This window comes from Galleria mellonella, unplaced genomic scaffold (genome assembly GCF_026898425.1).
Source record: "Galleria mellonella isolate WM207_F2 unplaced genomic scaffold, CSIRO_AGI_GalMel_v1 utg352, whole genome shotgun sequence".
Classification (NCBI taxonomy): Eukaryota; Metazoa; Arthropoda; class Insecta; order Lepidoptera; family Pyralidae; genus Galleria; species Galleria mellonella.
In genome coordinates this window covers 899,879-912,033 of record NW_026442084.1, presented here as the reverse complement: position 1 = coordinate 912,033, position 12,155 = coordinate 899,879, and the positions used below count along the sequence as shown (strand labels likewise).

The 12,155-nt window shown below is 40.2% G+C and overlaps 2 protein-coding genes across 2 annotated transcripts; both read right to left on the bottom strand.

Annotated features, from left to right (window-relative positions):
* Positions 1–5,802: 5,802 nt before the first annotated feature.
* LOC128201148 (uncharacterized) lies at positions 5,803–6,921 on the bottom strand. The gene has a single exon (XM_052897131.1). The coding sequence runs from the start codon at positions 6,919–6,921 to the stop codon at positions 5,803–5,805; it is 1,119 nt and encodes a 372-aa protein (XP_052753091.1).
* Positions 6,922–7,059: 138 nt separating this feature from the next.
* LOC128201147 (uncharacterized) lies at positions 7,060–11,346 on the bottom strand. The gene has a single exon (XM_052897130.1). It carries the CDS (start codon positions 11,344–11,346, stop codon positions 7,060–7,062), a length of 4,287 nt encoding a protein of 1,428 aa, XP_052753090.1.
* Positions 11,347–12,155: the final 809 nt, after the last annotated feature.

The window sequence follows — 12,155 nt, the reverse complement described above, 5'->3', positions numbered from 1 at the left end:
TCTTATTTTTTTTATTTGGTAATTTTTTCCTAGTCATATAATGGGAATGGCTGGCAACAAATTACGCCTTAAAAAAGAGGACGTACTATATACTATATATATACTATAAATAGCACTTATACCCGGCCTGCGGTATAAGTTGGCAGGGCAATGGGACTGGTAGTCTGTATTACTAACAATCCCCCCCCTCGCATAAACATTTAGGACGTTGACCGTTACCAACGATTTTGTACAAAGGCGCCAAATAAACACTAAACATGGAGAAAGTAATTGTTAAATTCAACCAAACCATCGTGGTTAATTATCAAATTCTTAAGAATGGGCCAACTGAACTACTTTCTTCATCACCTGTTATCACTCATTGGTGCCTCGCTAGCATAACCGCGGCGTAGTTACTATTCTATTATCACCCATTAAAAAAAAAACCGACGGTGGCCCACGTTAGACCGACTATGCTGAAAAGAATATTTTTACAAAAGGTATCGCTACTGATTACGTAAAATTGTTGTACACTGTATGGCGGAATAAAAGATAGATGTCGCTATATTCATTTATTAAAAGTCTTAGAAATGTAAAATGTGAAACATAGATGGCTTCAGTATTATTTTCATCATAATTTTACCCTTTATAAATCTTATAATTAATTAGCTTAGCTGTATTTTTTTGTAATTATAGAATAATATAGTTATTAAAATTGATTACAGTTTAAAATTAATTGTATAATAGAGTTCCAACAACTTGGAAGAGTGGCAGTCTTCCATTGTGCGTTTTTCAAGCCATAACCTTCCACGCACAACAACGCTTTGGTATCAACTTCCAGCAACAGTATTTGCGAACTGATACGACATCGTAACCTTCAAGAAAAGAGCATATTCCCTTTTAAAAGTCCGGCAGCACACCTGCAATTCCTCTGGTTTTGCGAATGCTCATGGGCAGCGGTAGTCACTTACCATCTGGTGAGCCGCATGCTCGTTTTTTTTTTTTAAAAAAAAAGTAACAATGTATTTTGTTAGATGTATAAGTTTGTACATGAATATCGCATAGCATACTATGACATCCATGTTATAGCATAGGGGTTTTTTTTAATGGGTGATAATGGAATGGTAACCCCACCTGCGCTATCGGTATACGCTGGTGGGGCACCAGTGAGGGATGATAGATGAGGATGAAAGCAGGTCAGTTAGCCCATCGTGACGAATTCCACTAGAATTACCCACGATGGTTTCCAGGGGGAAAAGGGCGTGGAGGTCGACCTGATAGGGTATATTAAATACAAATACAAATACAACGACTTTAGCATATTGTGGATCATAGTTTAAATTAAGGTATTACATGAGTTAAATAGTATCTCCATGTCCTGCTATATAAGCGTACAATATATGGAACAGTTATATTACTTTCAATGGATTCATTAGACCCCATTACTAACAATCCCTTCCCCCCAAGCATAGGGGGTATGCCTGGTCATTCCTTAGGACTATGATATTATATCTCCATACCTTATAATTTCATTGCCATATGCCACTCTTCAATTTGAAATACAAGTATAGTGGCTTCTGTGTAAAATGTAGAGTGGCACAGATGTACCCACGCATATGACTTAAACAGTTTTCCGATAAGACAAGTCATCGTAATTTAGATATTTATAGTTAAAAAAAGATATGGAAGTAGTTACTATTGTGGGTATTAATAAAGTTGGAAAAAACATTGCATTTCAGTGAAATAGAAAGAACATTTACAAGTTTAGAAATTTGGAAAGCTCAAAGTTTTGCTATTATCTAATAGTATATAGTCGTATTCAGATTTACATACAAACTTATCGACTTAATGATCTAAAACCCTCATTGTCAACAATATACACTATCAGGTTATGTGAATGATTGGCGCCTTACTATCCGACTCGACCCACTGAAATTGCGTAAAGATGTTGCATCTTTATGCATCTTCTACCGAATTCATCATGGGGAGTGCTCTGAGGAATTGTTCGGATTGATACCTGCTGCTGATTTTTATCATCGTACAACCCGCCATAAAAAAGAATTTCATCCCAACCATCTGAATGAGTGGCGGTCCTCCACCGTGCGTTTTTCAAGGCACTTTCTTACACGCAGAACCACTCTTTGGAATCAACTTCCAGCAGCAGTATTTCCTAATCCATACGACAACATAACCTACAAGAAAAGAGTATATTTCTTTTTAAAAGGCCGGCAGCACACCTGCAATGCTGTTGGTGTTGTGGGTGATCATGGGCGGCGGTAGTCACTTACCATCAGGTGAGCCGCATGCTCGATTGCCCTCTGTGTTATAAAAAAAAATCAGGTCGAACTCCACGCGGTTCCCACTGGAAATTATCGTTGTAAACTTTTTTTTAATACATCTCGATGGGCTAACTGACCTGCTTTCTCCTCACCTATCATCTCTCACTGGTCCCTCGTCAACGAATACCAATAGCGCAGGCGGGGTTATCATTTCATATCCATCCATAAAGAAAGTCACTTCATAGTGTTATCTAATTTCATTACTTCTTTTATGCATAGACGCTGGTACAGATGTTGGCTCCAGATATTCTTAGCTTCCTTTGACTTAGTAGAAAAAGAAGTAAATAGCCAATATCACAACCAAATGGTGAAAAAAGGAAATCTTATACCGTTTATACTATACTACGTATGATGCAATCTGGCCCGGCTATGGAATGAGCTCTCTGTTAAGGATTTCCCTAAAAACTACAGTATGGAGTTTTTCAAAAAAGGTGTAAAGAGGTTCCTTCAGGTATGCTTGTTTGTCACCTCAGTGATATAAAAAAAAAATAGTAGAGTATAAAATGTGAAAAGTTGTCAAGACTTTTAGATGTTACTTATTTTGGCTTAAACAGCTGAAGTAAATTTAATGAAAATTGGTACCTACACAGTTTAACCGTATCTTGGACTAATATATTACAATACTTTTTATCTTAATTAACAAAGCTACGGAATAGGTTAGAGGTATTTTATAAATGTTAAAGTTTGAATGTTTACTATTTAATCACACTTTAATAGCTGGATGAGTTTGAATGAAATTTGGTACACAGGTTTGATATTACTTTATCTTAAATTTTGCAGGCATAGCCGCGGTATATAGCTAATATTTTTTTATAACACTTTATTGTGTGTCTAGTAAACCTTTATATACATATTGTAAATTTAATAAATTGTATTATTGCATGTATTTCGTTGAATTAATACAAACACAAAAGAAAATCCTTCCGAGCAAACTGAAACACTTTCCTGGCAATTCATTTTGAATGCTGGATTTAATAAATGCTTAAGTGTGAAAGTACACTGTTATTTCCCTTTGAGACTGGCCAAAGAGAATACTAGAAGAAAAATAGGACCGCCCCACTGTGGGGCCGCCACCCCACCCGGGGGGCATTGCTTTGAATAAAGAAAAGTTAAAATTTTCTTAAAACCCCCCGTCGCGGGGTGGCTCTATCTATCTTCGTTTAAGTATTGGCAAAAATGACCCCCCCTGGTGCCGTCTCGCTCGCACCTTGGCGATGTCATTGGTTCCTTTTTAAAAGAGTTAAAATGGAGGGTCGGGTGTCAGAATCGATGCTTTTTACCTCTTTCTTATTCATTAACATATTTTCTTGAAGACGACGAGTTCTCGTTTTATAATAAATAGGTGCCATCATTCCGTTTAGAGTACTTAGGTTTAGTTGATAGGTACCTATATAATGAACTATGTACCTACGTATTTAATTCAAAAATTTTAGTTGCAAATACCTAAGTACATACATAAGTACTAAAATATTTATTATATTGAGTTGATAAAATAATCAAGGTGACAGATGATATCAGTCGTATTGTTCATTGCTGAATGCAAGCTTCCTCCTTGGGGGGTTTTGCCAGTAGTTGCCACAGTTGGCAAGTGGGTTGGTAACTGCAGTTAGATTTTGGTGATGCTTGAAGAGCGATGCTGCTGCCCATCTCTCAATCATTAAATTCCCTTAGCCGCCTTTTACGACATCTACGGGAAATAAAGGGGTGGCCTGTTCTATGCCGAAACCACATAGTCGTCAAGGTGATAGTACTAGATAATTGTCTTAATAGATGTTCCAGTATGTACTGATGAATGAGGATGAAGTCAGGTTGCTTGGCTCATCAGTGGTGAATTCAATAGGAATAAACCACGATGTTTTAGGGGGGGATCACGTGAAGTTCGACCTGACAGGATTTAATTTTTTATGCAACTTAGAATGGCAAACAAGCTGACGCCCCACCTAATGGAAAGTGGTAACCGTCGCCTATAGACATGAGCAGTACCATGGACATAACAGAGTATCATTTAAAGTGTTTTTGTGATAATTTCAATAAAACTTAGTTACTATTTCATAGGTACTACTCAAACAGACTAATTATTACTTATTAAGTGGGCAAATGTATAAGTTGGTCATTCGCGTATAGATTATCAAAAGTTATAGTTTGTCAGAATGAATTTTGATTCGTTTTTAACACTCGATACTCTATCTAGAGATATATGATCTAAGTTAATTGCCAAAACCTTCCTTTGGCCAAACAAAATGCGGAAGTGGAAGTTTGAGGAGTTCAATTCGGTAGGTGGCCTCAACTTTCGCTCTCTTAAGTGCTTGTACTCGTAACTTGACCGAGTTACTTAATCATTTAATATTTAGTTTATTATTAATTTTAAATTCGGAATTACACCTAATCTGTTTCAAATATGACCAATATAAATATGGTAATAAAATATGGTATGCTTGAAAATTAGATCGTAAATATCTAGAATTTTAGACAGTTCGTCTGGTTAGAAATGCTTCAGTAGTAGTATTAATTTATACACAATTGGTAAGGCAAAAGAACTAAGCCATACAGCCTAATCTTCAATAGTTAATAATGCTTTAACAGAATCACAACTTTTTTTTTTAATAGCGCCCACAGAGTAATCGCTATGTTATTATGGCGCGCTTTTCAAATTTCTAATTTGTATTAATATTACACCTAATTGGTGATTATTGCTTATAAGCAATTTATATATAAATAGTTATTTTTTTATATTACTATGAGTGCAAACAAGCATACGGTGTGACTGATGGTAAACTGTTACCGTAATACCGTAGTGTTGTAGGCGTCCATGGAAGCCTATGAAACCTTATTACCTCCTTTTTGAATAACCCCATGCTGTAGTCCCGAGGGAAAACCTATAAAAATGTCTTCATAATAAGTTTGTTTAATGGATGATAATGGAATGGTAACTCCGTCTGTGCTATCGGTACTTCGGTATATATCTGCGCTGGCGGGGCACCAGTGAAGGATGATAGGTGAGAATGAAAAGGAAAATAAGTTAACCCATTGTTATGAATTCACTGGGAATTTAGCACGACGGATTCTAGGGGGGACCACATGGAGGTCGATCTGACAGGGTATATTGCTAGCAAGGGGGCTACTAATCTCCATTACTAACAATCCATTTCCTTCCTCTGTTACAATACAAAACAAAAATAGATTTATTGATTTAATGTCTCGATTTGTAATTAATTTCATTTAAAGAGTATTCCTGCGATAATTTCCACAAAACTTGGTTACCCTTTTGTAACAGACCGTTGTTGGAAAATGTTTTTATGGTAGTTATCAAAATGAAACGGATGCTTGCAAGACACTTTTTTAATTAATTTCCAAAACAGCAAAACTAACAACAACTAACAACTCGTGCACACACGTGTCACAGGGCAATCGTTCGGCGCATGCGCGCCGGCATTAATTCAATCAAATGCTAACAGATGGCGCTAGTGGTTACAATTATAACATTTTACGAGGTGCGAGGTGCGTCGCTTACATCCTCCCCCCTAGTGTCGGTGTCGCGACACTCATCAACTCGCGGAAACGGTGCCACTCGTGTCACCGGTCTCTTCATCACGCCCCGGTTGCTTCTCACGTCCACGACCCTCACTCTCCCGTCTTTTCCAGGATATACAGCTTCTATAATTCCTACAGGCCAGCTGTATCTAGGTAAGTTCGGGTCCACTACAAGAACCAAGTCTCCTACACGGACTGAATCTTCATCGTGGTACCACTTTTGACGCGGCAACAGCACAGGTAATATTTCTTTCAGCCATCGCTGCCAGAACATATCACTCAACCTTTGAGCTACTCTCCATTGACGGCGCAGGTAAAGGTCACTGTCGTCGAAGTCACCGAGCACAGGTAAGTTAGACGAGGAACCAAGCAAGAAGTGGTTAGGGGTCAGTGTCTCCTGGCTCCTAGGATCCACCGATACGTGAGTCAGTGGTCTACTATTCACCATATTCTCTACTTCTGCGAGAAAAATAACAAGAACTTCCTCACGAGGCGCTCTTTCTTTCAGCACAACGCGAAGTGTAGACTTCACGCTGCGAATGAGGCGCTCCCAGGCTCCGCCCATATGTGGACTAGCCGGCGGTATGAAATGCCAGTCTACTCCTCTGTGTGCGAGTTCTGATTGGACTATATCGTTGTTCATAATTTCAGCACAGGCTTTCTTTAATTCAGCATCTGCCCCTCTCATGTTGGTGCCGTTATCTGAATAAATGCATTGTGGCCACCCTCGTCGTGCAGCTGCTCTTCTGAGAGCCATGATGAGTGAATCCGTCGTCAGCGAAGGCACTACTTCAATATGTATCGCACGGACTGTCAGACAGGTGAATATCACTCCATAACGTTTAGGTCTCTGTCGTCCTACTGTGACTTCAAGAGGACCGAACAAATCGATGCCACAATGAGTGAAGGGCCTTAGGTGATGGGCTAATCTGGCTTCAGGTAAGTCACCTAATCTAGATGGTTTAGGAGTAACCTTTTTTATACGACACAACAAGCATCTGGAAGCAACGGTACGGACTGTAGGTCGCAAATTAATTATCCAGTATTTTTGTCTTACTTCATTCACCACCATCTCATTCCAGGAGTGAGCAGTACGTTCATGGTAATGCTTCACTATCAATCGTGCAACGTGATTTCGACCATCAAGAATTATAGGGTTTTTTATTTGTATATCTATATTTTTTGCAGCACCTATACGGCCGTCGACACGCTACAATCCTTCTTCATCAATAAAAGGAGTTAAGGTACGTAATCTACTATTTTTATTTATTTCTTTGCTCTGATTAGTATCTTCTATTTCACAGGGAAAGGATTCAGCCTGCGAATACTTCAATAACAACACTTCGGCACGGTCCAGTAATCTACGGTCAATTTTTGTATATATAATACTTTTCTTACATTTTTCAGTAAACAATAGTACAGCTGCAGTACTACGCAGCAAACGCAACCATCTCGAGAACCGACTGGGATCCGGTACAGGTAAGTCTACTCTTTCGTTTATATTACATACAGCATGTACATTTTCTACATCATTGTCACCATTTTTATTTAGATTATCAGGCTCCAATGGCCACTGTTCGCGAGTGGAATACAAAAATCGAGGGCCAATAAACCATTCACATTCATTGTTTAATACATAATTATTCTGTTTAGTAGCTACGTCCGCGATATTCAAATGTGTAGGTACATAATGCCATTCATTCATCTTTGACAGCGAATCAATTTCACCTAGGCGATTCGCAACAAATGTTTTGTAATTTCGTGTGTTATTTCGTATCCAATGTAACACTGTGGACGCATCGGTCCAAAAATATCGCTTGTCTATTTTAAATCTATGTTCGCGCTGTATAGTTTCAGAAAGACGACATCCTAGAAGTGCTGCTTGCAACTCTAGTCTTGGCACGGAAATTGGTTTCACAGGTGCGACACGGCTTTTGCTTGCAACAAAGGATATTAATATGTTTCCGTCGCGCGATACTCTCCTGATATAGGCCACGGCTGCGTAAGCAGCAGGCGAAGCATCGCAGAAGATGTGCAACTCAAGCTGGAACGGATTGGATTCGCATAGCGCGCGCGTCGGTAGGCAATCAGCGGGGACCGCGGTCACGTGACTTGAAGTGGCAAAGTTACGTCCGCTGTCACAGGAATTTGAACCATCGGTCGACGTACGAAAGTACCATCTCGGAACACAAATGCTTTCAATAGTTTGTAACTGAGTTAACCAATTGCAAAATAAATTGTATAAATCATCTGTGATGTTTTCATCCCATTTAATATTGGATTTCCATATTAATTGCATTAATATTTTTGCTTTAATTGTGAATGGAGCGAGCATACCGTGAATATCGAATATAGACATTACTATACTAAGTACTTCTCGTTTAGTAGGCCTGCGCACTAAATTCAAAATATCCTCCGAGATACGTTTCAATGATACGTCAAACGCTAGCGTATCACTAGAGGGATGCCACATTAATCCAAGTGTACGTTCCGGCTGATTCTCAATTTTGAACCTTACGGCTTTATCACCTAAGGCATATTCCGGTATATTTTGCATGACCTCTTCGCAGTTACTTATCCAATTATGTATATGAAAACCTCCATTCTTATGTATATATATGACTTCGTTTATTACTTTTATAGCAATCGCGATATTTTCAAAACTCTCAATGCAATCATCCATGTAGTGACTTTGTAAAATAGTTTTTACAGCTTCCGGCATCGCGGATTCAAATCTAATAGCGTTTTTATTTTTTATATACTGTGCAATAAATGGGGAACAATTCGCGCCAAAAATAAGCGAAGTCATTATATATTCCTTAACTTCATCGCTAGGGTTATCACGCCATAAAAACCGTAGTGCGTGTCGATCCTCTGGTTTAATTTTAATTCGTAGAAACATATCTCTTATGTCTCCCGTTACCGCTACTGGGTTCTCACGAAATCGCATCATAATACCTAATAAAGATTGCAACAAATCTGGGCCTTGCAATAAATAATCGTTTAATGAATAACCTTTGCATGTGGCCGCTGCGTCAAAAACTAATCTTAACTTATTTTTGTTAGGATTGTCTACACCAAAGTGCGGTAGGTACCAAACTCGCTGTGCACTTTGATTACCGGGTACAAGTTCTTGAGCATAATCGTTTACGAGCAAATGGTTTACGCGTTCTCTGTATCGTAGCGCGTACTCATTATTCAAACTCATTTTTCGTTCGACAGACTTCAATCGGTTCAAGGCATTTGGATATGAATCCGGCATTGAGGTTTCGGATTTCCAAGGCAACCCTACCTCCCAATGTTCATTGATGAGATTAGCAGTTTTATCTAATATTGAAATAGCTTTCAAATCGTTCGCATTCTGTCGTGGTATATTCGAAATACCTATTGTTTCTAACGAAAAGAAACGTTTCATTTCATCTTGAAATAAAATATCACTGTAGGTACAATAATGCACTGAATCGACTGACCTTTGTCCCTGAGCGGTGATGGCGGCGACGGACGGGCTGAGCGAAGCGCGCACAGGGCCGCACTCGCGCGCTAACGAGTCACGGACACCAACACTAGGCGACGCACCCTCATACATACCTTCGCACCCACTTACACTACTCGGATCACATTTTATATTATTATACAATAACGAACAAACTGAGGAATTATTTACATCATTTTTACTATAGACAGATCCATGTACACACCAACCTAATTGTGTTTTTGTTACATAAGGCTCATTTTTACTACCATAACATTCGAGCGGTGCAATTAAATGATAATTATCTTGACCTATTAATAACTTAGGTTTTATAGCACTAGAGTACTTAGGTATAAAGTTATTTTCACGCACATGTTTATACTTTTGTACGTTAAGACCGGACACGCTATACACTGGGAGATTAAGTTCTCGCATTTTGCAAACATTTAAATTGAAACGAACACCATCACTATTTGACACACTACACTTCACATTCTCTACTGAATACGTAAGGTGCCCAGCATCCCATGCGCTGTCCACGCGCATAGTTGTAGTCTGCCCCTGGAGTCCGGCGCTGTCTGCAATATCGGCCGCTATCAGTGAAATGGTCGCGGCATCATCGAGTAGAGCGTACGTCTGTACACTCTGTTTCGGGCCGTGCACGGTTATAGGTACCACTTTCAGTAGCACTTTAGGTTTTAATTGTGCATATGTATGTGCGACGGTCTCCACAGGTTTATCTTCCTCTTTTGTCTCATTTGCAGGTGGCGACTTCACGTAGTGCAGTAATTTATGGTGCGACTGCCGGCACCCGTCGACATCACAGTTGTCCGCTCTACACGTTTCACTGTGGTGGCCGGCCGCTAGGCATTTATAGCAAAGTTTGTTTACCTTTACGAAATTCCAGCGGTCGCGGCGCATCGCTCGCTTATAGCGAGTACATTCGTCTAATCGATGCTCACTCTTATTACAGAATTTACAAACATTCACTGGTGTCGAGGTGTTCATCACATGTTCGACTGTTGTATGCACATTGTAATATTTATTCGGTTTTTTATATTCAGTCTCGTGTCTTCTTTTATTTTCAGAATGACTATATATGTTGCTCACACCGGCGGTTGCCGTTTTGGTCGCCTCGATGTGTAAAAACTCGGCAAATAATTCCAATTTGGTTCTATTTTCGTATGAATGACTAAATGAATAATCGACCCACTTGGTAATAAGAACACTAGGACACTTAGAGATCACGGTTGTCATTAATTCCGGACTCCGTAGGTAATCGGACTGCTGTATCGCCTGCACTGCTGCTACATAGTTTCTCACTTTGGTGGAGAAGGTCACTATTTCATTGTGGTATGCAGGTGGTAGCGGTGCTATCTTTTTTAATTGGTTGACTATCTTTGTTATTATTACTTCTGGTCTTCCAAACTGAAGTGCCAAGGTCTCGATGATCACATCAGGTGAGGTGTTGCCGATGAGCATAGAGGACACGGCATCCTTCGCTTCTCCGCGAAGACACTTTCTCAAACGCCACAGATTCTCCGTGTTAGTGTAGTTACATAACTCTGTGGATTCTTGGTACGATTTATGGAACTGGAGCCACTCCAAAGGATCGCCGTAATACTGAGGTAAGTCTTTTGAAGTACTCAATCGGGACAGAAGTTGCCGGTTGCTCGTGTGGACTCCAGTGGTGATAGCGTCTCTGAGAGCGCAGGTCAACTGCTGGATGTCGGTTGGCGCGGCCACTGCCGGCACCTCCGTTAGCGACCCACCACAGTGCGGGCGCTCAGGTGCATCCAGATTACTGCGATCTAACCATTGTTCTATCTTGGTGTTGGAGTTCACCGACGAGTGTTGGCTTCTGGTACTTCTGCAACTTTCTACTTCCAAGGCGGCGATGTCAGCGGCCAGTTTCTTTTCAATGAGCTGCTTTTCAATTTCAGCTTTAGCTCGAGCTGCTTCCCATTCCAGCTGCTTTTTACGCGCCAACGTGGAGCTGCTGGAATGTTTACTGTGGGAAATCATCGTGTCTGCATCCGTTTTAACACGTCGTACAACTTTTTCCCTTTGTTCACGCGACTTCAAAATGGCGCTCCGCGTTTGCATTTTGCGCGGAGTTCGCGTCGTAACGAACATTTTCTAACTTGCTTGTTCTTCAAAGGATCCGGCTCGAAGGACCAGCGAATGTAACAGACCGTTGTTGGAAAATGTTTTTATGGTAGTTATCAAAATGAAACGGATGCTTGCAAGACACTTTTTTAATTAATTTCCAAAACAGCAAAACTAACAACAACTAACAACTCGTGCACACACGTGTCACAGGGCAATCGTTCGGCGCATGCGCGCCGGCATTAATTCAATCAAATGCTAACAGATGGCGCTAGTGGTTACAATTATAACATTTTACGAGGTGCGAGGTGCGTCGCTTACACCTTTCATTAACTTCTATTGAAACAGGACTATACAAGGTGAAATCGGAAACGTTGGAAAGAAGTAAAATTGTCACTAAAGAAATATGGGTCGAAGGGGGGATAGGGGTTGTTAGTAATCGAGTTTGACAGCCTCATTGCTAACAGTATGCCCTATTAGGTCGACCTCCGCGTAGTTACCCCTGGAAATCATTGTGAACAATTCTTGTTGAATTCGTCACGATGGGCTAACTGACCTGCTTCATCCTCGTGAATTTACTGGGTACAGAGGAATAACACCTGAGTCCTCAGGAAAGGCAACGCATGGGGGGTATCGTGGGCGAAACAGTATACTTTGTTATGTCCATGGTACTGCTCATGTCTATAGCCGACGGTTACCACTTCCCATCAGTTGGGCCGTCAGCT